The 27,085-nt window shown below is 44.1% G+C and overlaps 1 protein-coding gene across 1 annotated transcript in view; it reads right to left on the reverse strand.

Moving 5' to 3' along the window:
• The window catches only part of NME7 (NME/NM23 family member 7), a 237,401-nt gene that overhangs the window by 162,176 nt on the left and 48,140 nt on the right, over positions 1–27,085 (reverse strand). Inside the window, exon 2 of the mRNA XM_073667225.1 lies at positions 4,883–4,990. Within this exon, the coding sequence (XP_073523326.1) occupies positions 4,883–4,990 (108 nt within the window). The remainder of the gene's footprint in view (positions 1–4,882; positions 4,991–27,085) is intronic.

Here is a 27,085-nt window from a genome sequence, read left to right on the forward strand (position 1 = left end):
TTGCCGGAACTTGTACGCCCTCCACTGCTGTGACTTTGTCGATGGGAAGATTCTCGTTCCATTTGTTTGAGATGCTTGCGCTGCTTTGATGGCTGTGGCTGCTGCTGTACTTCCTGTGGCGGTGACAGCTGCTGCCCAGGTGACTGCGGCTCCTCATCCATCATGGCGGGGATGCAGACACCGCCATCCGGATTGCTCCCCATCCTTAAAAAGCAGTAGGGCTCCACCTCCTTTAGGCTCCTCCCCTTCCGGCAGCGTGCTCATTTCAATCTCTCTTCTTTTTTTTTTTTTTTTTTTTTAATTTTAGCCAGCTGGCGCGCTACCCGCAGATCCACTCGCTTCTGCGCGTGCGCAGCCCAGCGGCACCCGGCGCGCTTGCAGCGGGATGACAGCTTCCCACCCGCGCATGCGCAGACCCGGCTTAAGGCGCACTCCGTGATAGGGCGCGTCAGCACCCCGCGCGTGCGCAGCGAGGACTTCCGGCGCGCTCCGTCACAGGGTGCGACGCGACCCCCACGTGCGCAGCCCGGAAGACCTGCCAGCCGGCACGCTCAGTTCGTCTTTGCGAGGCGCAGACCCGGCCGCAGGCCCCGGCGCACGCGGGGAGGAATCCAAAAAAGCAGCACCTCCTCCCCACACGCAGACCCGGGCAGCAGCCAGATGGGCTGGGAACAGGGACCATCTGCTGCTTCCATGGCCTCCAGGCCGCACCGTCCATAATCCAGGTACGTGAGGTACCATCTGGTGAGGCTCCCATCAGGTACAGGAACCAAAAAACTGATGCGGAGGAGAGGTACCGCCTTTTTATTCAGTAGGTTCCTGTCCTTGGTGGGCGGATACCCTCTCTCAGGTGGTGCTGTCATGGAAGAAGGGGAAAAAAATAATAAAATCCTGCGATCATAAAATATTGGTACCACTGGTGAGGTCACATCTAGAACATGGGTTCCAGCTTTGGGCTCCACATTTTAAAAAGGATATTCATATTACAAGGGATAGAAGGCCTCTCATATGATGAGAGGTTGGAAAAGTTGAGCTTGTTTAGCTTAGAAAAAGGACGCTTCAGAGGAGATCTAATTTACGGTACATGTACAAATACATGTGTGGTCAGTACAAAGTACTGGCACATGACTTATTCCTTCCAAAAACCATACTAAGGACCAGGGGGCACTCATCACGGGGGAGAGGAAAGGCGATCCGGCAGCTAAATAGGAAAGGGTTCTTTACAGTCAGAGCAGTCAGGCTGTGGAATTCCCTACCACAAGAGGTAGTAATGGCAGACACTATAACAGCTTTCAAAAAAGGGCTGGATGATTTCCTCGACACACGTAACATTGTTGTTAATTTATTAGTTAAATTACACAAAACGTACAATTGGGGTCTTTATTCAACCTACGTTACTATGAAAAATATATTTTTTTGTCTAAAATACAAAGGAAATGTGTCATCTTTAACTTTAGCCCTTTTAGAGATCATTTCATCTTCAACTTACTTAAATGTTCACAATAACATTAATTTTGACCAGGAGTGCCCAAACTTTTACATGCCACTTTATACTATTTCCCATCATTGACACTGATTAAAGAGCAACAAGCTATGCAATCGATGTACACCAGGGGAATATAATGGATGGGAATCCAACAATGCCTAGAACCACAGTGCTAGATGGGAACTGAGTCATTTCAACCCTGGTGCAGTTTAGAAGAAGAGCGGCGTCAGAGAAAAGTCAGGCAGCCCTCTGTTCTAGGCATCTGTGACTGTCCCAATGATTCCCATACTTTGATGGCTTATACCAGTGGTGGCGAACCTATGGCACGCGTGACAGAGGGGGCACTCAGAGGCCTGTCTGTGGGCAAGCACGCCAGGCTGGAGAGAGGCCGCTCCCTTCTTCCCATATTCAAATGTATTCACATTTGAACCGAGCTGCGCTGGGACTGGGGCATAGAGAGCCCCTGTCAGCCTCAGGTCCGACATGCAGCAGTGTGATGACGTCATCACACTACTGACTTCATCACACTGCTGCCTGCGCCGGGGCCGCAGAGGAGTAGAGGCAGCGCGGGCACTGGTAAGAGCTCCAGGAGGAGCCGAACATTAAATGTATCATTGTGGATGGAGTGGAGGGGACAATTGTGAAAAAAGGGGGCACAGTTTTGGGCAGTGTGTGGGGAATGTGGGGCTGCTTTATTCATATGGGCAGTGTGTGTGTGTGTATATTTTGCAGAGGGGCAGTGTGTGTGTGTGTGTGTGTGTGTGTGTGTGCACGTGTGTGTGGAGGGGTGAGTATTTTGGATTTCTCCTATGATGTCCGCACCAGCCCCAATGCCTCCTGCGATGTCCGCACCAGCCCCAATGCCTCCTGCGATGTCCGCACCAGCCCCAATGCCTCCTGCGATGTCCGCAACAGCCCCAATGCCTCCTGCGATGTCCGCACCAGCCCCAATGCCTCCTGCGATGTCCGCACCAGCCCCACGCTTCCTGCGATGTCCGCACCAGCCCCAATGCCTCCTGTGATGCATACACCAGTCCCACTGTCTCCTGCAATGCATGCACCAGTCCCACTGTCTCCTGCAATGCATGCACCAGCCCCACTGTCTCCTGCGATGTCAGCACCAGGCCCACTGTCTCCTGCGATGTCCGCACCAGCCCCACTGTCTCCTGCGATGTCCGCACCAGCCCCACTGTCTCCTGCGATGTCCGCACCAGCCCCACTGTCTCCTGCGATGTCCGCACCAGCCCCACTGTCTCCTGCGATGTTCGCACCAGCCCCAATGCCTCCTGCGATGTCCGCACCAGCCCCAATGCCTCCTGCGATGTCCACACCAGCCCCAATGCCTCCTGCGATGTCCGCAAGAGCCAAAATGCCTCCTATGATGTCCGCACCAGCCCAACTGTCTCCTGCAATGCATGCACCAACCCCACTGTCTCCTGCAATGCATGCAAAAGCCCCACTGTCTCCTGTGATGTCAGCACCAGCCCTACTGTCTCCTGCAATGCATGCTCTAGCCCCAATGCCTCCTGCGATGTCCGCATCAGCCCCAATGTCTCCTGCGATGTCCGCACCAGCCCCAATGCCTTCTGCGATGTCCGCACCAGCCCCAATGCCTACTGTAATGTTAGCACCAGCCCCAATTTCTCCTGTGATGTCAGCACCAGCCCCAGGTTAAATTGTTATGTTGGCACTTTTTGATACATAAGTGGGTTTTGGGTTACCATTTGGGCACTCTATCTCTAGGTTCGCCATCACTAGCTTATACTATTCAAATACTATCAATATCCAAAGACAAAACCCATTCTAGTTATAGAACCTTTGTACAGTTGGAGATGTACCGTATATACTCGAGTATAAGCCAAGTTTTTCAGCACATTTTTTGTGCTGAAAAAGCCCCCCTCGGCTTATACTCGGGTATATACCCGAATATATAGAGATTCTGTTGGTGGATAGTGGGGGGGGTGGGGGGGAGTTGCGGTGGCGGCAGAGGAGCGGGTTGCGGTGGCGGAGGAGTGGAAAAGAGGGAATATTCATTCTCTTTAATAGCGGGCACGGAGGAGCGCTGACAGTGCCCGCTACTAAAGAGAATGCATATTCACTCCTCTCCACGCACATAGTCCCAGCGTGGAGAGGAGTGAGTATGCCGGCAGCAGTAGCTCACATCAGTGTCTGAGAGCGCATGACAGTGACGCCATGCACTGCTCAGATGCTGACATGAGCTGCAGCAGGAGAACAGGACGCAGCGATGGAGCAGAGGAGAGGAAGGAAGGTGAGTATAAGTGTTTAATTTTTTATGTGTGTGGTGATGGGACCATACATACTAGGATTGGGGGATGAGGAGGTCACACATAGTGGGATTGGGGGATGAGGGGGCCATGCATACCAGGATTGAGGGATGAAGAGGCTATACCTACCAGGATTGGGGGATGAGGGGTCCTATACATACCAGGATTGGAGGATGAGGGGTGCATTGCATACAAGGATTGGGGGATGAGGGGTCCTATGCATACCAGGATTGGGGATGAGGAGGCCATAAATATCAGGATCGGGGGATATGCATACCAGGATTGGAAAATGAGGGGACCATGCATGCCAGGATTAGGAATGAGTAGGCCATGCATATCAGGATTGGGGGATGAGGGGACCATGCATACCAGGATTGGAGATGAGGGGACAATGCATACCAGGATTGGGGATGAAGGGGGCCATGCATACCAGGATTGGGGGATGAGGAAGCCATAAATATCAGGATTGGGGGATATGCATACCAGGATTGGGGATGAGGGGTCCTATAAATACCAGGATTGGAGGCTGAGGGGTGCCATGCATACCAGGATTGGGGGATTAGGGGGCCATGCATACCAGGATTGGGGGATATGCATACCAGGATTGGGGATGAGGGGACCATGCATACCAGGATTGGGGAATGAGGGGACCATGAATACCAGGACTGGGGATGAAGGGGGCCATGAATACCAGGATTGGGGATGAAGGGGGCCATGCATACCAGGCTTGGGGATGAAGGGGCCATGCATACCAGGATTGGGGATGAGGGGACAATACTTACCAGGATGGGGAAATTTACCAGTAGCTGCTGCATTTCCCACCCTAGGCTTATACTTGAGTCAATAAGTTTTCCCAGTTTTTTGTGGTAAAATTAGTTACCTCGGCTTATATTCGGGTCGGCTTATACTTGAGTATATACGGTAAATCTTTCCCGCTGCACTGTGTGACCTTGCATATTTTAAGGAATATTTAGATGTGCGGATTTCCATTCTATTTTCTTTATGGGCCATTTATATTTGTTCTCCACTAAACAACATTTTAACAAATTCAATTTTGGCAGAAGACTGGTAAACGTGCACCCATCTTCACAACAAATTGCATAAAACTCACCATTTCCACAGAACCATCCTTGGGATAGTATAGGAGCTGGAAACGCCTCTGCAGAGCAGCATTGGGGTCATACCATTCAGCGGTGAACACGTATCTATCTTCTTCACTCTATCGGCAAAACATGTATAGAAACCAGTTAGATCAACCAGATCAGCACAGCTGTAAATGAACCACAAATGTTAAATAAAAAGTTATGGTTCTCACAAAGGGTATTATAAAAAATGTTGTATTCTAAATAGTTAGTAAGTCAGAGTTATTTGCATATTCATTTCTCTGTTTCTCTGAACAATTTATATTCGAATAGACAACTAATCATCAAAAGATCTGTCTGTGACCACCTTAGAGGTTTATGTATGTGGACATCTTGAAGGGGCTGTCCAGCAGATAAAATTCATTATTAAAAAAAGTGAAAGTATATAAATGTTTCCGTTGAACCACAATTTGAAAGCAATGTCTGATTTTCATTAGTTGATATTCAGTCAATTTAAATTGAAAATTACTTTTGTCAGTGTCAAGTTATTTCAGTGATCATTTGGGATCTTTCTTACTCTAACAGAAGGGCACCATCAATTTTGTCCACGTCTGTATACAAAAATATATATATTTTTTTATTATTATTTGTATACAGACGTGAACAAAATTGATGGTGGCCTTCTGTTAAAGTAAGAAAAACATAATATATGTATATATATATATATATATATATATATATATATATATACAGTACAGACCAAAAGTTTGGACACACCTTCTCATTTAAAGATTTTTCTGTATTTTCATGACTTTGAAAATTGTACATTTACACTGAAGGCATCAAAACTATGAATTAACACATGTGGAATTATATACTTAACAAAAAAAGTGTGAAACAACTGAAAATATGTCTTATATTCTAGGTTCTTCAAAGTAGTCACCTTTTGCTTTGATGATTGCTTTGCACACTCTTGGCATTCTCTTGATGAGCTTCAAGAGGTAGTCACCGGAAATGGTCTTCCAACAATCTTGAATGAGTTCCCAGCGATGCTTAGCACTTGTTGGCCCTTTTGCCTTCACTCTGCGGTCCAGCTCACCCCAAACCATCTCGATTGGGTTTAGGTCTGGTGACTGTGGAGGCCAGGTCATCTGGCGTAGCACCCCATCACTCTCTCTCTTGGTCAAATAGCCCTTACACAGCCTGGAGGTGTGTTTGGGGTCATTGTCCTGTTGAAAAATAATTGATGGTCCAACTTAACGCAAACCGGATGAAATAGCATGCCGCTGCAAGATGCTGTGGTAGCCATGCTGGTTCAGTATGCCTTCAATTTTGAATAAATCCCCAACAGTGTCACCAGCAAAGCACCCCCACACCATCACACCTCCTCCTCCATGCTTCACGGTAGGAACCATGCATGTAGAGTCCATCCGTTCACCTTTTCTGCGTAGCACAAAGACACGGTGGTTGAAACCAAAGATCTCAAATTTGGACTCATCAGACCAAAGCACAGATTTGCACTGGTCTAATGTCCATTCCTTGTGTTCTTTAGCCCAATCAAGTCTCTTCTGCTTGTTGCCTGTCCTTAGCAGTGGTTTCCTAGCAGCTATTTTACCATGAAGGTCTGCTGCACAAAGTCTCCTCTTAACAATTGTTGTAGAGATGTGTCTGCTGCTAGAACTATGTGTGGCATTGACCTGGTCTCTAATCTGAGCTGCTGTTAACCTGCGATTTCTGAGGCTGGTGACTCGGATAAACTTATCCTCAGAAGCAGAGGTGAATCTTGGTCTTCCTTTCCTGGGGCGGTCCTCATGTGAGCCAGTTTCTTTGTAGCGCTTGATGGTTTTTGCAACTGCATTTGGGGACACATTCAAAGTTTGCCCAATTTTCGCACTGACTCACCTTCATTTCTTAAAGTAATGATGGCCACTCGTTTTTCTTAACTTAGCTGCTTTTTTCTTGCCATAATACAAATTCTAACAGTCTATTCAGTAGGACTATCAGCTGTGTATCCACCTGACTTCTGCACAACACAACTGATGGTCCCAACCCCATTTATGAGGCAAGAAATCCCACTTATTAAACCTGACAGGGCACACCTGTGAAGTGAAAACCTTTTCCGGTGTCTACCTCTTAAAGCTCATCAAGAGAATGCCAAGAGTGTGCAAAGCAGTCATCAAAGCAAAAGGTGGCTACTTTGAAGAACCTAGAATATAAGACATATTTTCAGTTGTTTCACACTTTTTTGTTAAGTATATAATTCCACATGTGTTAATTCATAGTTTTGATGCCTTCAGTGTGAATGTACAATTTTCAAAGTCATGAAAATACAGAAAAATCTTTAAATGAGAAGGTGTGTCCAAACTTTGTCTGTACTGTATATATATACTGTAAGATGCCTAATGATCGCGTAGTCGATGGGAGGTATGTATCACAGAGAGGACTAATTGGTGCACCTGGGGGACGGGTTATGGGTAGCTGTGAAGAGTTGACCCGGTCTAGCTACCCACATACTTCACCTCTGGGTGTGGTTAACAGCCTATATAGTGGAGGCTGTTTGGCACATGGTCTGTGTTTGGAGGGAGAACGTCTCCAGACTGAGCTGTGTTCTGGATACGTACCAGGCTGTGGGACCACAGGTATGGCTTACCAAGAGACTTTGCTTAAAGGACTGTTTGCTTGCATTTTGCTTTTGACAGTTTGTGAAGTTAATAAAATAATATGTATATATATATATATAATATATATATACACAGTACAGACCAAAAGTTTGGACACACCTCATTTAAAGATTTTTCTGTATTTTCATGACTATGAAAATTGTACATTCACACTGAAGCCATCAAAACTATGAATTAACACATGTGGAATTATATACTTAACAAAAAAGTGTGAAACAACTGAAAATATGTCTTATATTCTAGGTTCTTCAAAGTAGCCACCTTTTGCTTTGATGACTGCTTTGCACACTCTTGCCATTCTCTTGATGATCTTCAAGAGGTAGTCACCGGAAATGGTCTTCCAACAATCTTGAAGGATTCCAATAGATGCTTAGCACTTGTTGGCCCTTTTGCCTTCACTCTGCGGTCCAGCTCACCCCAAACCATCTCAATTGGGTTCAGGTCTGGTGACTGTGGAGGCCAGGTCATCTGGCGTAGCACCCCATCACTCTCCTTCTTGGTCAACTAGCCCTTACACAGCCTGGAGGTGTGTTTGGGGTCATTGTCCTGTTTAAAAATAAACGATGGTCCAACTAAACGCAAACCGAATGGAATAGCATGCCGCTGCAAGATGCTGTGGTAGCCATGCTGGTTCAGTATCACTTCAATTTTGAATAAATCCCCGACAGTGTGACCAGCAAAGCACCCCCACACCATCACACCTCCTCCTCCATGCTTCACGGTGGGAACCAGGCATGTAGAGTCTATCCGTTCACCTTTACTGCGTCGCACAAAGACAAGGTGGTTTTAACCAAAGATCTCAAATTTGGACTCATCAGACCAAAGCACAGATTTCCACTGGTCTAATGTCCATTCCTTGTGTTCTTTAGCCCAAACAAGTCTCTTCTGCTTGTTGCCTGTCGTTAGCAGTGGTTTCCTAGCAGCTATTTTACCATGAAGGCCTGCTGCACAAAGTCTCCTCTTAACAGTTGTTGAACAGATGTGTCTGCTGCTAGAACTCTGTGTGGCATTGACCTGGTCTCTAATCTGAGCTGCTGTTAACCAGCAATTTATGAGGCTGGTGACTCAGATAAACTTATCCTCAGAAGCAGAGGTGACTCTTGGTCTTCCTTTCCTGGGGCGGTCCTCATGTGAGCCAGTTTCTTTGTAGCGCTTGATAGTTTTTGCAACTGCACTTGGGGACACTTTCAAAGTTTGCCCAATTTTTCTCCCTGGCTGACCTTCATTTCTTAAAGTAATGATGGCCACTCGTTTTTCTTTACTTAGCTGCTTTTTTCTTGCCATAATACAAATTCTAACAGTCTATTCAGTAGAACTATCAGCTGTGTATCCACCAGACTTCTGCACAACACAACTGATGGTCCCAACCCCATTTATAAGGCAAGAAATCCCACTTATTAAACCTGACAGGGCACACCTGTGAAGTGAAAACCATTTCCAGTGACTACCTTTTGAAGCTCATCAAGAGAATGGCAAGAGTGTGCAAAGCAGTCATCAAAGCAAAAGGTGGCTACTTTGAAGAACCTAGAATAATAGACATATTTTCAGTTGTTTCACACTTTTTTGTTAAGTATATAATTCCACATGTGTTAATTCATAGTTTTGATGTCTTCAGTGTGAATGTACAATTTTCATAGTCCAGAAGATACAGAAAAATCTTTAAATGAGAAGGTGTGTCCAAACTTTTGGTCTGTACTGTGTATATATATATATATATATATATATATATATATATATATATATATATATATATATATATATATATATTTATACACACATCTATAGAAAGCAATATTTACCCTCACCGATCTCATGCAGTTCCTATTCTGATTAGCCGCTAAATGTCTGCTAATAGCAGTTTTCTATGAAACAGTCCAAGCCAATAAAGAACCACAGATCCAATACATATAAGCCAATCGTTGGTACGTTACTGACCTGTTTAGACAGGCCAATAAACATTATACAAAAAGATTGTAAATACGATCGTTCTGTGCACAGAGACAATCATGTTATCGGCATCACATCTCCTATTTACATGGGGCAATAAGCTGCCAATAATCAAGATTTTGCAAGATGTGCACAAAAGTCATCACATCTGACCAAAAATTGATTGGCAGCCTGTTTAGGAGGGTCATTAGTCAGAAGGATTGTTACTACAAACATGCCTTGTTCTCCATCTACAATTGTTTACTTTTGTCTTCAATCAGATCTTCTGCTGGGATGTCTAACAATCCAGCAATCACAGATATCAAACAGACAGGTAGAAGTATATAAGAGAGCGAGCAGAGAGCAAAAAAAATGCAAAAACTTGGAACTTTAGGAAAGCTGCTTTCAACAAAGTAAGGGAAGAGCTTAATTGGGTAGACTGGGACCATGTCATGGTAACTGGGGAAAGCGAACTTAAATGGGGCATGGTTAAGGAAATACTGCTAGAATCCTGTAGAGAATGTATACCCTCTGGTAATGAAATGTCCAGGAATAAAAAGAAACCATTACGGATAAATAAGACAGTACAAAGTTTAATAAGACAAAAACAAAGGGCATTCAAAATCTTCAAGGCTGAGAATACAGAAATAGCATTTCAGGAGTATAAAGATCTAAATAAGAAATGTAAAACAAATCAAGCTAGCAAAGTTATCCTCAGAGAAACAAATCACCAGTGACATTAAAATAAATCCCACAATTTTTTATACATACATCAATGCCAAAAAGAAAAAAAACAGATGGTATCTGCCCATTACAAGACGATAGTAACAAGATAATTATAGAGGACAAACAAAAGGCTGAGATATTAAACAGGCACTTTTCATCCATGTTCACAAAAATGAACTGTCTGTTTCAGGAATCTTTCAACAAGGCAAAAATCAAAGTTCCCCTTTCTAATATAACTAGTTTAAGGCTATGTGCCCACGATGCAGAAATGCTCAGGATTTTTTCCTGAGCGTTTCTGCATCTCCCTGGCAGAAAAAACACATACGGATTGTACATGTGTTTTTCCTGCCAGGGACATGCGGATGTGAAGCGTTGACATGCGGGTTGACAAGCGCTTTCCAAGAGATTTTAGCATCACTTGGAAAGTGCTTGTCAACTTGGTCACACTATATAAATCCATGCAAACGGCATGGATTTATATAGTGTGACCTTAAAAAATGGTAAAAAATAAAAAAATAAATCTATACTTACCTTCCGATGGCCCCCGGAGTCTTGCTTCGATCCGTCCTCGCTTGCCGGCAGCTCGCGGTACACTACACTGAAGGACCTGCCGTCACATGACTATGACGTCAGCGCAGGTCCTTCAGTCCACCGCGAGTCGCCGTAAATATAATATTTTTTATTTTATTCTTTTTTTTAGTTTCTATGGTACCCGGGTCCGAAGGAGAGTTTCCTCTTCTCCAGACCAGGGTACCATCCGCACATTGAAACGCTTGGATTCCGCATGTACAGATACAGTGATGCGGATTCCATGCGGTACAATGCAAGTCAATGGCGGCGAAAACGCAGCGCTTCCGCAAACTAATTGGTAGTGCTGCGTTTTTTTCCGTAATGATAATCCGTAGCAGAAATTTCCGCAGCATGTGCACAGCACATGCGGATTATCATTGGGGAACATGGCAGGCCTTCTACCATGCGTTTTTTAAGCGTTTCTGCGTTTTTGCTGCTGCGGAAACGCTTAAAAAACGCATCGTGGGCACACAGCCTAACACAAAAAGAAGTACGCCTGCGTCTGAGCAAATTAAACATTGACAAATCCTCCGGCACACATGGCATTCATCCACAGATACTGAGGGAATTAAGCTCAGTAATTGACAAACTGCTGTATTCATATTCTTAGACTCTCTGGTAACAGGGGCAGTGTCACAGGATTGGAGGATAGCCGATGTGGTACCGATATTTAAGAAAGGTAAAAAGGTGGAGCCATGTAACTACCGCCCAGTAAGTCTGACATCAGTAGTGTGCAAAGTTTTTGAGGGCATCATAGGAGATGACTTGCAGAGTTACATAACAGAGAATAATATAATAAATGATAACCAGCATGGATTCATGAATGATAGGTTGTATCTAACCAACATGTTACTTTTCTATGAAGTAATGTGATTTATCTGGACTTTGCAAAGGCATTTGCTACTGTACCACATAACAGCCTTCTACTGAAGCTACAGAAGCAAGGACTTGTTGGAACTATATGCAGATAGGTAAGGAATTGGCTAAATGATGGGAAATTAAGTCATCATAAATGGTACATTCTCTAAATGGGATATAGTCAGCAGTGGGGACCACAGGGATCTGTGCTAGGACCAATTCTTTTTAACCTCTTTATTAATGACCTTGTGGATGGGATTAAGAGTAAAGTATCAGTCTTTGCTGACGACACCAAACTATGTAGGATATTAAAATCTGATCTTGACATTATGATATTGCAGAACAATCTGGATAAGATGACTGAATGGGCAAACACTTGGCAGATGAGGTTTAATGTAGATAAATGTAGAGTAATGCACCTAGGACAGAGTAATCCTAGTGCTGCATACACATTAAATGGAAGTATACTCGGGACAAAAGAACAGGAGAAGGACTTGGGCATTCTGGTTACAAGTAAGCTGAGCAGCAGTACTCAATGTCAAGCAGCTGCCGCAAAAGCAAACAAGATTTTAGGACGTATAAAAAGATAGATAAAATCCTGCGATCCCAACGTATTATTACCCCTTTATAAATCACTGGTGAGGCCACATCTGGAATATGGGATCTAGTTTTGGGCTCCACATTTTAAAAAGGATATTTTTAAGTTGGAGTCAGTTCAAAGGCGGCAACTAGATTATTACAAGGGATAGAAGGCCTCTCATATGATGAGAGGTTGGAAAAAGTTGAGCTTGTTTAGCTTAGAAAAACAACACCTCAGAGATCTCATTTACATTATAAATATATGTGTGGTCAGTACAAAGGACTAGTACATAGACCATAATAAGGACTAGAGGGCACTCATTACAGAGGGGGGGGGGGGGGGAGGCGATTCCGGCACCTAAACAGGAAAGGGTTCTTTACAGTCAGACTGTGGAATGTCCGACCACAAGAGGTAGTAATGGCCGACACTATAACAGCTTTTAAAAAGTAGCTGGATGATTTCCTCGATACACATATCATTGTGGGTTACAGTTAAATTAGTGACAAAATGTACAATTGGAGGAGGAAGGTTGAACTTGATGGACCGAGGTCTTCATTCAACCTACGTAACTATGTAACTGTGTAAGCTATATGGGAACTTCCCAGAGGACACCAACAGTATCTTTGTTACACAATGGTAATGTTACACTGTGCCCTTTTGTAAATATTCCCCAGACATCAGTGATGATGTAGAAGTACACCACCATGTTAATATTTGGCCTGTAGACTATAGATAATTTCGTGTACAAGAGGCAGAGATTAGAGGTCAGATACAGGAGAATGTGAGCTTCATGACAAAGAGAGGAGACATAGGGACAAGTGCTCTTTGCCTGTCATGTACTGATCATCACAAGGGCACCAGTGGCAATGATGTGGGAACAAGGTCTAATTACTAACATTACTAACTTATCAGGCGGAAAAAAAAACGTAACAAATAAGTTTCATTGGTGAAGATGAAATCCAGGGTCTCCCTGTCTGAGATTTACTCAAATCACAAATGGGTACAGCAAAAGCTACAGCTATTAGGAGGCTGATCTTAAGAGCATCAGAAATAGAACAAATGCATTCAGGTCTACTTGTTCTTTTAGTGCATAAATATTAACTCTCTGGGAATGTATTAGATGGATTCCTCGATGTGGACAATCTCTACTTAGTAGAAGGCTGCCTTGACAATAAGATGATCTCAAGGTGTAACATTTGACAATCAGCTACAAACTCTGGGTAATGTTGACAGTAGTGTTTCATTTCCCTATAGTGACATTATGTACGGTGGCTCAGTGATTAGCACTGTTGCTGGGGTCCTGGGTTCAAATCCCACAAAGGACATAACATCTGCGAAGAGTGTGTATGTTCTCCCCGTGTCTGCGTAAGAATATAGATTGTGATCCCCAATGGGGAAGTGCCGATGATGTCTGTAAAGCGCTGGGGAATATGATGGCGTTCTACATGCAAAAGCAAAATAAATAAATATTATGACACAGTGCCCATTCTAATCAGCAGGAAGTTTGTGTAAGGCGGGACAGCATAAATTCTCCAGTGACTATATGTAAATCAACTTCATTTTGGCCAAGAGATGCTCTATAAACTAAAAATGTATTGATATAAAATATGACAATAGGTTTTCTAAACCAGGCTATCCCTTTAACCTAAGACCGTGCTTCTGTAAGGCTGGCCCCCTAGGTTTTGGGGCCCCCTAGGTGTTGGGAAGGCAGTTTTCATAGAAGTGATTATAAGCTGCACAGCCTTTCTACTGCTACAGCAATCTCTAGTTTAAAGGAGTTGTCCACTACTTTCACATTGATGCCCTACACGTAGGATAGGGCATCAATGTATGATCGGCCGGGGTCCCGCACACAGCACTTCCGCCGATCAGCTGTTATCGGTGCTGGCGGCCGCTGGCCGGAAGTGCTTATCTGCGGTGATTGGCCGTCAAGTTGTAGTGGCCGGCGCTTGTTACTGCACATCCGCCTCCTATTCAATTGAATGGGAGGCGGATGTGCAGTACCCCGCAGCGGCCACTACAACTTGATGGCCAAGCACCGCAGGTAAGCACTTCCGGCCAGTCACCGCCAACACCTATAACAGCTGATCGGCGGGGGTGCCGCGTGCAGGACCCCGGCTGATCATCCTACGGATAGGGCATCAATGTGAAAGTAGTGGACAACTCCTTTAACAATATAATTGACACATTTCAGACCTATTTTAATGTTATACTGGTTTCAGAAGACAAAAAAAAGGAAAACGGAGTGATATTTTTAATGTGGACTTCCACTACAATTGGAATGCTATGGTGAGAACGTAGTAGAAAGAGTTTGAGAAGCTCTACACTTCTTACACATCATCCAATAAAGTCTTATAGTCCATGGTGAAATGGGTCTGGCAGAAGAAGTCATACATGAAAGATGGCACCATCTCAAGCTCCTCAGTATGCATTTTTCAACCTTCTAGGGAAATCAGGCATTGTTTTCCCTCCTTTTCTTTAATGAGACTTAACTTTCCTGTTTCATACTTCCGTGTGAGGCCTTGTTTTATTGCGGGATGAGTTGTAATTTTAATTGAAACCATTCAATTAACTATAAAATGTACTGAAAACCAGTAGAAAAAATCCAAGTGGGATGAAAAGGTGAAAAAAATGCAAATGTGCCATTGTTTTCTTATGTTTTGTTTTTTATAGCGTTCATAGTGTAATAAAAATTACCTTTAATCTTGATTCTCCAGTTCTGTACAACTAGAGCGATACTAAACATGCATAATTCGTTTTATTTGTGGGGTTTTGCCACAAACAAAGTACATTTTAATTAATAGATCTTGGAATAATAATAAGCTTCACAATTTAAATAAAATGTTCCTGTGCTGAGATAATCTTATAAATGTGCCCCTGCTGTGTACTGTGTAATGGATGTGTCTGACCGTGCAGGAACATGGTCTGATCATACCACAGCTCCTGGGCTGTGCTTCCTCCCCTGCCCAGGAGCTGTGGTATGATCAGACCATGTACGGTCAGACACGGCCATTACAAAGTACACAGCAGGGGCACGTTTATAAGATTGTTTCAGCACAGGAACATTTTTTTAAAGACATCCAATTGTGGAATTTATTATCATTTAAAGATCTACTGATTAAAATTATGACTAAAATTAACTTTGTTAGTGGGGAAACCCCTTTAAATTGTGAAAACATATTTAGAAATTTGCAAAAAAAAAAAAAAAAGTTAGCATCACTATTTGCCAAGACCCGTAATGTTTTTATTTTTCCACTGTCAGCAGACACTGAGATCATAATTGTGCACACATATAAGTGGCTTTTTACTCAACCCTGCTCGGTTCACCCATTGTTTGTTTCTTGCTTGTGTAATTGTATGGTTTTTATCTGCGTTGTTTTCAATATATGCATTAACAACATTTTTTTATGTTTTGTAATTAGTCCAGCTGCACTGGGGTTTTCTGATTTGGTTGTGCTTTAGACCCATGTACACATTAGACTAATGTTGAACGAACCTGCTGACATTGATTGATTCGACCAACAGGCTAATGTGTATAGGGGGTGCCAAATCATCTAACAGTTGAAGTCAGGGGAGATAAAGACAAGTATTCAGCATGTCCAATTTCGGACTGCCGATCCTTTTGTTTTCGGTCACCACGGAAGACTGGCAGCGGTTCTCTCATAAGTAGCACAGGTGCAGTTGGCGTTCCTGTGTAAGAGATGAGACAGCTGCCTTTAGTCTAGTTGTGGTTTACATTGCAACATAATCGTAACCGAGCACTGTTAAAAACACTGGTTTCACAATTATCTTGCCATGTAAACAGGCTGACGATCATCCGATGAAGTAGGAAAATGCTCATTTATTGGGTCAAATGATCATTTGCGCAGCGTAAAAAAAGCATTGTTCTCGGTGGTGCAATATCCTGTGTAAACAGGTGTTGCACTACTGAGATATTCACCGAGTGTCACAGGTGTGTCAGAAGTGACAGACAGTCACCCTGCAGTTGGTTGCAGGGATCTCTTCATTTGGCATTACAGACAACTTCTTAGAAACTGTATCTCTAGGACCCAGTGGCTACCTTCCTCTAGCGAATTAACATCCTGGCCTGGGTGTATAAATATCTGCTGTGTGCAAGAGGAAGGTGCCGGCGATATTCATTACTCCTTGTGAAGGCTTGAGCAAGGGCAGTACTTTTTCCACTCTGGTGCTAGAGGACGTGAGCGCATTTGTCTGGAGTCGACTAAAGCTAAGAAATTTTCCCTTGTTTGTCCCCCCTTGTTGTCTTTAGTGTTCAGTGGGGATCGACTAGCGCTCATCCCCTCCCTTCCCTAGCCTGAGCCTAACACCAGGGAAAGACAGGGCGAGGTACGCATGCGGCGATTGGTGAAGAACCAATATAGGAACATTAGTGGAGACAGGGTGACACTAGATCAACCTAGGAGGTCTCCACTCCCCCCTTTCCCTATTCCCTTTGTGTTGCACTTAGTTATTCCCATACCTTGCCTGACACTGAGTGATCAAGTATAGATGGCTCAGAGCAAATCGTTTACTTTGGTCTGTCTGTGTAAACAGGCATTCAAACAATCGCCGATCAGTAAATGTTTACCGATCAGTAGTTGTATCATGCCATCAGTCAGTCTGTGTTAATCAGGGATGTCAAACTCAAATACACAAAGGCCAAAATTAAAAGCTTGGACAAAGTTGCTGGCCAACCTTGATATTTGTTACAAAATATCTACAATTGAGGAAGTTTTTGATATGGAAACAATCTTAAAAAAAGAGGTTGTCCCACGAACAAAGTACATTTTAATTAATAGACCTTAGCATATTGGAAACAGTAAAAACATATGGCCTAATTTAAATAATAACATAGGATAAAAAAACCTTGAGTAATGCAGATAATAAAGTATGATGCCAAAAAGTGTCCCCCAAACACAGTATGATACCCCCACAGTGAATCCCTTCCCCCACAGTACCCTCCACATGCACAGTATGATAACCCTAGTGTATCCCCCCCCCCCCCTTCAACCAACCTGGCAAAGTATGGTGACCCCATCACAGTATGATTCCCCAACTGTAATCCCCACACATTAACACAGTATAAAGGGCCCCACAGTATAATGGGCCCCACATAATCCTCCATACAGAATAATGGGCCCCACAGAGTCCTCCATACAGTATAATGAGCCATATATTGTTTTCCATACAGTACAATGGCCCCACATAGTCCTCCATACAGTATAATGGGCCCCACATAGTCCTCCATACAGTATAATGGGCCTCAGATTGTCCTCCATACACTAGAATGGGCCCCACATAGTCCTCCATACAGTATAATGGGCCTCACATAGTCCTCCATGCAGTATAATGGGTCTCACATAGTCCACCACATAGTATAATGGCCCCACATACTCCTTCATACAGAATAATTGGCCCCACGTTAGTGTTCCATACAGTATAATGGACCCCACATAGTCCTCCATACAAAATAATGGGCCTCACATAGTCCTCCATATAGAATAAATGGTCCCCACATAGTCCTCCATACAGTATAATGGGCGTCACATAGTCCTCCATACAGTATAATGGGCCCTATATTGTTTACCATACAGTATAATGGCCCCACATAGTCCTCCATACAGTATAATGGGCCTCACATAGTCCTCAATACAGAATAATGGGCCCCACATAGTCCTCCATACAGTATAATGGGGCTCACATAGTCGTCCATACAGATTAATGGGCCCTACATAGTCCTCCATACAGTATAATGGGTCTCACATAGTCCTCCATACAGTATAATGGCCCCACATAGTCCCCCATACAGTATAATGGGCCTCACATAGTCCTCCATACAGAATAATGGGCCCCACATAGTCCTCCATACAGTATAATGAGCCATATATTGTTTTCCATACAGTACAATGGCCCCACATAGTCCTCCATACAGTATAATGGGCCCCAAATAGTCCTCCATACAGTATAATGGCCCCACATAGTCCCCCATACAGTATGATGGGCCTCACATAGTCCTTCATACAGAATAATTGGCCCCACACAGTCCTCCATACAGTATAATGGGCCTCACATAGTCCTCCATACAGTATAATGGCCCACATAGTCCTCCATACAGTATAATGGCCCACATAGTCCTCCATACAGTATAATGGCCCACATAGTCCTCCATACAGTATAATGGCCCCACATAGTCCTCCATACAGTATAATGGCCCCACATAGTCCCCCATACAGTATGATGGGCCTCACATAGTCCTCCATACAGAATAATTGGGCCCACATAGTCCTCCATACAGTATAATGGGTCTCACATAGTCCTCCATACAAAATAATGGGCCTCACATAGTCCTCCATACAGTATAATGGGCCTCACATAGTCCTCCATACAGTATAATGGTCCTCACATAGTCCTCCATACAGTATAATGGTCCTCACATAGTCCTCCATACAGAATAATGGGCCCCACATAGTCCTCCATACAGTATAATGGGCCTCATATAGTCCTCCATACAGTATAATGGCCCACATAGTCCTCCATACAGTATAATGGCCCACATAGTCCTCCATACAGTATAATGGGCCTCACATAGTCCTCCATACAGAATAATGGCCTCACATAGTCCTCCATACAGAATAATGACCCCACATTGTCCTCCATACAGTAAAATGGGCCTCACATAGTCCTCTATACAGTAAAATGGGCCTCACATAGTCCTCCATACAGTATAATGGGCCCTGGATTACCTTCCATACAGAATAATGGGCCCCGACCCACATAGTGCTCTATACAGTATAAAGGACCACATAGTCGTCCATACAGTATAATGGCCCACTTAGTCCTCCATACAGTATAATGGCCCACATAGTCCTCCATACAGTATAATGGCCCACATAGTCCTCCATACAGAATAATGGGCCCCACATAGTCCTCCATACAGAATAATTGGCATCACATAGTCCTCCATACAGTATAATGGGCCTCACATAGTCCTCCATATACAATAATGGCCCCATATAGTCCTCCATACAGAATAATGACCCCACATTGTCCTCCATACAGTATAATGGTCCTCACATAGTCCTCCATACAGCATAATGGGCCCCACATAGTGCTCTATACAGTATAATGGCCCCACAAACTCCTCCATACATGATTTGACTTCGTGGGCCAAAAATACTCACCCTGTGGAGCAGATTTGGCCTGCGAGCTAGAGTTTGACATGTGTGGTGCAAATGGACCTGGACCCTTACAGGAAACATGGAATAAGCATCCATTACTGTAGGGAATTCTATTTCTACATCTAGTGCAGAATACAGGCTGCTACTGACAGGTAACCTACAGTAAATTGGAATTCCAACTGTATGTAGCAGATCAACTTAACAGCGATAAATAGCAAAAAGTCACTGTCTTGTCTACGCCACAAAAAGGAACAAAATCCCTACACCCGATACCCTTTTAGCCTCTGGTCCCTACAGCACATTTAATGAATCTATCATAGTAGTGCATATGTTTCCGATGATCACCAAGGGTGAATATATACTTTAAAAGACATCGGAAAATTCAGTGACCCTGAATTAAGATATAACACATTGCAATGAACGGCAGCTATAAACTTCTTGCCCGAGGCCTATCTGCAAATGATTGTTGGAAATTTCTACGAGGACTGGGAGGTGAGAATAAAGTTCAGTTTGGGTTGAAAGGTCATTTATCAGGAGGGAGTCAGCAGTATTAAATAGTCAGGGAATGTGCAGCTCTGCGGCTATTTCCATTACCGCTCAGCCCCTGCGGCGGACTCCTAAACATCAGAGCTGGCTACAAATGCAAGTTGGACATGACGGCCAACCACACTGCGGATACCTCTACATGACATGCATAGCTCCGCTTCTACCCAGACACGGCCGCAGCAAACCAACCCAGCGGCTGATTATCTGCTCACATTTCTCATCTCATTTTATAGGCGTGTAAAGCAATCAGCAGACTTTGGTGCTTTGTACCTGGTCTAGAAAAATCAGCGCTTCTAAGAATATACTATGGAACGAGAAAAAGTAATCTGTGTTACAAGAGCTCAGCGTATAAATGTGAACGAAGCCAAAACCGGTCCAGAGTTCCCAAACTAGGAACAAATTCCCGCTATATGTAATGATACATTAAAGGTTCTTGTTTTTTAGCAACTTAATGAAGCACTCCCGTTAGTTTTTTATTCTATAAACTAGGGATGAGTGAGAATATCCCGTGTATCAGGCATTCTCCACATGTTTAGCGACCGGGTATCTGTAAGTAGCCTTTCCACTGTAAGCTTAGGGAGCTTCAGAACAAGACTCCATAGACTTACATGGCAAGGTCTCTCTCATACGACCGCACAGTCTCTCATCCAAGAGAATTGGGTGGATTATGCTAATGACACTCTAATCAAACGCTGATCAGAATGTCAGAATAGTGTGATCCAATTCTATAACAAAACGTCTGCCTCTTCTCCATTCTGTGAGTCTGTGGAAATCGGACTGCACTTGGATGTCATCTGAGTGCAGACTGATGTTTTCCACGCACCCATAGATTTGAAAGGGTGACTGACATTCAATTTCAGAGTGAAATCACAGCATGCTGCAATTTTTTTCACTGACAGATTCTGCCACAGATTCAGATTCAGCACTGCTCCATTGAATAAGATTGGTCCGAGTGCTAGCCGATATAAAATTAGATAGCCCTGGTCCGATGTATACATGCGTGTGATTGAGCCCTAAAAGCGACTTCCAGTTCACACGTAGACCCCAGAGCTGGACACCAGAGAAGATGGAGATCGGTGAGTATATCAACTTACACAACACTACCATTTACACAGGTTTAGGGAATAATAGAAATAGGAGTGCTTCATTAAAGCAATTTAGGCCTGTATAATATACACAGGCTCTATTCAGGGAAACCACAAAGCAGTACCAGATTTGCTGCAAGACAGAAGTTGCCAGCACACTACAGACCCTTCTGGCTCCTAATGCGGTTTATTAGGTTCTTCCGACAAGCACCGGATCTTTAGAATAAGCAGTCCGATGCCTGGGACCTCCATCATCTAGCAAAATGAATGGATAGCAGTTTTAACGGACGGGTAAATGTACTACAGTCCTCTCATTCTGCAGAGGTCCCGGAGAGGGAATCCCCACAGTTATACACTGATCGGACATTTTAAAACCCTGTATAAATTAAAGGAGTTGTCCACTTTGGAAAGTTAGCTTTAACTGTGTTCCTAATAGAAACATGTAAAGCTATATTTGTATTTCTAAATTGGCCCAATTTTCAGATATGGGGTCTTGGCAGATCCACTTCCTGGGGTGCTAGAAGCCCATCAGTAACATTAATTTTACCAGATCCTCGAATGCAAACCTCCACCCATGCTCCATGCGTTTGATTAGAAAGGTGGCTGTGTTTGCGTAAAACTCCATCTCCACTGAAGTATATGGAGAATGCAGTGGGGGAGACTTGGAGGACCCCTGATGCCCTTACCTTGGACCGTTTCTGCCTGGAGAGCCCTCTCAGTAGTCCTATTCCTGGCCCCTGCCTTGTATTAGAAGCCATATTGGTTCTATTCGGCTCACACAACGACTCTGTGTCTTGTCTGAATATAGTGCAATATGACAAGTACTGCTATACAGGGAACCAAAGGGGGATTTCACCTGTTTCCTATGGACCAAGCCAAGCCTAAATTTAGGATAAGGATTCCTGTGTCGGCCATTGAATAGTGGTGCTGTGTGAAGCGGAATGGCTGACTGGCATATTTTAATAGCCAAGCCAGTCCCATTCTCTGTCATAGCCAATGCACAAACAGAGAAGGGGCTGGCTTAGCTATTGAAATAAAAAAAAGCTCATTTCAAAGCCCCCTGAGTAAACAAGCCTAAATGTATGGCATTGCCTTTAAAGGGGTTTTCTCATAAAAAAAACATTTATCATCTATTCATGAAAGATACTAAACGTATGATCACTGGAGGTCCACCTGATGAGACCCCAATTAATCCAGAGACCAAATGGCCAAAAGTTTGAGTTTTAGTGAGCACATGCAACCACCCCTCCTATAGACGGCAGATAGAACAGCGTTCACACATGGTCACTACTGCTTCACTTATAAAGGGGATTGTGGGACCCCTGTTCTCATTACCAAGGGTGTCCAAATGGTCGAACCCTCAGCAATCATACAATTATCACATATCTTATGGATTGGTGATATATGCTGTTTATGGGACAACCCCTTTACAGCCTACAGCCAAAACGGAGGCTCAAACCAGCATTATAGTAACTGAAAATAGTGCAGAGCGAGAACAGGGAGGTTTAATGGAATAACCATGGAAATATATCTTAGAAAAGCATTCTTCACCGCTAATCAGCTAGTAACCTTCAGCCGGTTGATACCAGGGAGTGTCAGAAATAAGTAGCTTGCATGAATGTTCCAAAGTGCATATTACAGGAGGCATTGTAAGAACATAATGAACTTAGACATTTATTACCTTTACAGGCAGAGTATATAATGGGAGCTGCAACTATCTTAATGAGAAATAAAAGTACACAGTAGTAAAATGGGAAAGCAGTAGATTCCAGTTTTGCATACATTGTTATGATAAATGTCTAAAATATTGTTTTTTAGAGAAAGTACTATTAATCATTAACATGTGAATTCTTAGGACATCGCTAAAATCCAACAGGATCAGTGGTTCCCATAAAGTCCAAACAGGTCACAAAAGAAACACAAACCTACATATACTATAGATTTAGCTGCGCTCCTAATATGAATACAAAAAAATAGGTTTGATTTTCAGATATCAGGTATTGGCATTTCCACTTGTGTTCAACACAAGGAGTGTCAGGCCGGGGTGCCAAGCGTCCAACAGCAGCATTGATTCTGGAGGTCCACCCTACAGCTACATGCCAATGTTACCCGACCTCACTGGGAAGGAAAAAATGCTTTTTTAAACAGTTCGAATTGTTAGTGGTCATAAAAGTAGTTTAAAAGGAGACCGTCTAAGCAAAACTATGCTAAGAAGTAATCACAACTCCATGTAGGACAGACACCCCATATTATTATTTATTACCATATGTGGTCAAAAACTACTTTTCAGGCACAGTGCAAAGCTCAGTAGTGCAGATTTTGCTGTTATGGTTTGCAGATGCATGCATGTCACATTGGCAGAGCCCCTGAGGTGCCAGGACAGCAGAAACCCCCCATAATTGGCCTCATTTTACAAACTACACCTCTCAATGAATTCATCTAGGGGTGCAGTGATCATATTAACACCACAGAAGCGTCACAGAATCTTATACCATTGGGCGGTGAAGAAAAAATAATTACCAGATTTTGCGGATTATAAGACGCACCTCAAATTTTGGGGAGGAGAATAGGAAAAAATGTTTTGTTTTTTTTATAAACCGATGCGTGTTATAGTCAGCTTACCTGGGGGCTGAGGCGTTGGTGGAGCGGGGTCCCAGGTGGCAGGGTCGAGGCAGGAGTCGGAAGATCACTGCTGCCGGAAGCTTCGGCCTTCTGGCAAGAAGCAGGAGTCGGAAGATGGCTGTGGTCCTCATGCTTGCAGTAGGTGTCCAGTGGTGCAGGGGTCCGCCGACATTTTGTAAAAGCCGAAGCCCCGTACCTTCCATACTGTTCCATGCGGCGGTCTCTGGGAAAAATGGCCGCCGGAGGAGGTGCATGCTCAGATTGAGATCTCAGCACCAAGATCTCGTCTCCCGGGATCCCAATTGCGCATGCGCCGCCTCCGGTAACCTTTTTCACGGAGACCGCCGCATAAAACAGTATGGAAGCTGCGGGGCTCCGGCTTTTACAAAATGTCGGCGGAGCCCCCGCACCACCGGACACCTACTGCAAGCATGGGGACCACAGCCATCTTCCGACTCCTGTCTCTGCCAGAAGCTTCTGGGAAGATCCTGGAATCCCGCTCCACCAATGCCGGTAAACGATTCGGATTATACAGTTCACATTATAAGACGCACCCCCATTTTCCCCCAGATTTGGAGGGGGGAGTGCGTCTTTTAATCTGAAAAATATGGTAAATTTTAAATCACAAAAGTGTTGTTTAAAACCCCAGATTTTACAATTTCACACGGGGAAATGGGTAAAAATGGCACCAAAATTTGTGCCTGTACAGTGCTGCTTAGCCACACGGCGAAACTCTGGAAGGATGGAGGACTATTTGACTCTTGGAGAAATTTTCCTAGAATAGTTTGCGGACTCTACACACAAAACCCCAAGTTCCAAAACAGCAGGATCTCCCTTAAGTGATCCCATTTTGGAAATTACACCCTCTAGGAATTTACCTATAGGTGTTTTGACCATTTTGACCCCATGAGTGTTTTCCAGAAACAAACAGCAATAGAAAATTGCAAATCTGCCATTGTAGAGCCCAGTACATTGTAGTACCCGGTATGTTATAGCGCCCAGTATGTTGTAGTGCCCAGAACATTGGTAGTGTCCATACATTGCGCCCAGCTCGTGCTTCTGGAGACACGCAGTAAATTAAGCGGGCTCTCATCGTATAATACTGACAAACGTGAATGCTAAATGTGGTTTAGGCACATTGTGTGGCTTAGAAGGAGAGGGGAATTTGGATTTGGGAGTGCAGAAATCGCTGGATTCTTTTTTTGGGTGGCGCCATTTTGCTTTTCCAGAGCCTTTGTGCTACCAGTAACGTGGAAGCCCCCTATATGTACTTTAACAGATGATAAACCTGAGTGGGGGCTTGTTTTTTTGTGGATTGAGTTAAATGTTTTATTGGGAACATTTTACATAACATTTTGAATAATTTTTCCTGCACTCTACACTGAGCACTTATATCGGGGTTTCCATTGAAATCTCCTAATAAAGTGATACCCCTTATGGATCCATTCACTATAATGAGGCAGCAGAGCTACTCTGGACTCCGTCTGGCCTCTGTTTAGCAGTGTCCTTTTTTTCAGAATTGCACAAAACTGTAGCTGACCGTGGTTTTATGCACGCTTAAAAAGACAGACACCAATGAATCACAAGCCAGACTGCATCCACAGTGTCTCCATCTGCCTCATTATAGGGAATCTTCCACCGGAGTTTCCTTCTGAATCATGTATTTTAGAGATTTACACAGAAACCCCGATGTAAGCGCTCAGTTTAGAGCACAGGATAAATGTGAGCCGAGCCTAAAGGCCCTGTCACACTTAGCGATGCTGCAACGATCCCGACAACGATATGACCTGTCAGGGATCGTTGCTGCGTCGCTATGTGGTCGCTGGTGAGCTGTCAAACAGGCAGGCTCACCAACGATCAGGGGAGCAGCGAATCTTTCCACGATGTCCTGCTCCTGGTTACGAGCCTGCTGAAGCAGGAGCAGGCTGGTAACCATGGTAAACATCGGGTTACTAGGGGCACACGCGCACCTAGTAACCCGATGTTTACCATGGTTACCACTCTGCTACAGTGAGCGGGAGGTTACCGCTCACTTTAGCAGGCTCGTAACCATGATAAACAACGGGTTACTAGGTGCGCGTGTGCCCCTAGTAACCCAATGTTTATCATGGTTACCAGCCTGCTAAAGTGAGCGGTAACCTCCCGCTCACTGTAGCAGAGTGGTAACCATGGTAAACAACAGCTTACTAGGTGCGCGTGTGCCCCTAGTAACCCGATGTTTACCATGGTTACCAGCCTGATTGCTGCTCCCGCTGGTCACACACAGCGATGTGTGCTGACCATCGGGAGGGCAACGACCAAAAAATGGTCCAGGACACTTTGCAGCGATCAGCGACCTCACAGCAGGGGCCTGATCGCTGCAAAGTGTCACACATAGCAACATCGCTGGTGAGGTCGCTGTTGGGTCACCAAAACCGTGACACAGCAGCGATCTCGCTAGCGATCTCGCTATGTGAGACGGGGGCTTTACTGCGATCTTTGGGAGGTAGAATGAACAAATCAACAGCAGGTCAAGAATTGCTTTTCTCTATTTTTTATGCCATTCCTCGTGCGTTATAAGTGATAAGGCGGCTTTATTCTTCAGGTCGGTGCAATTACAGTGATACCACATTAATATCGGTGTTTTATGTTTGGCAGCTGTTGAAGACTAAAACCACTTTTTTTTTTTTTACAAAAAAAAAAAAGGTTTTGCATCGCCATATTTTGAGAGGTATAATTTTTCTATATTTCTGCCAACAAAGTCAAGCGAGGGCTTGTTTTTTGCAGGATGAGTCAAGAGTTTTTATTGGTATAAGTTCAGACACATGACATTTTTTTGATTGCTTTCTATTCTGACTTTTGGGAGGCAAAATGAACAAAAACTGGCAATTCAGGAATTGTTTTTTTAATTTTTTTTATGCAGTTCACCATGCAGTAAAAGTGATAAAACAGCTTTATTCTTCAGGCCAGTGATACACATTTACCATATTTTGTGGACTATAAGACACACTTTTTCCCTCCAAATTTGGGAGGAAAATGGAGTGCATCTTATAGTCGGAATGTAGCTTACCGGGTTGGAGGGGACGGGGTCACAGGAGGCAGGGTTGCCGCTGCAGGGACCCGGCGGCCGCAGGAGTGGGGTGATGCTGCGGGTCCTGGGCCGCCAGGAGAGCAATGTGCAGAGCAGGGACTCCGCTCCTGCCTGCACCGCCGGGACACCCCCTACTCCCAGCCCAGAGCATGCAGCTTTGCCCAATTACTGCCGCCAGCTTCCTGCAGCGACGACCCCGTCTACTGTGACCCCACTCTAGCGCTGCCGCCACCCCCTGGTGAGCTAAATTCGGACTATAAGACTGACCCCCATTTGTCACATTAAAATTTTTTTTTCTATTTTCCTCCTCAAAATTTGGGGTGCGTCTTATAGTCTGCAAAATACGGTATATCATTTTTTAAATCTTTTACACCATAAAAACTATTTCAT

Source organism: Phyllobates terribilis, unplaced genomic scaffold, assembly GCF_046119375.1.
Source record: "Phyllobates terribilis strain yellow unplaced genomic scaffold, ASM4611937v1 Scaffold_2__4_contigs__length_985480577, whole genome shotgun sequence".
Classification (NCBI taxonomy): domain Eukaryota; kingdom Metazoa; phylum Chordata; class Amphibia; order Anura; family Dendrobatidae; genus Phyllobates; species Phyllobates terribilis.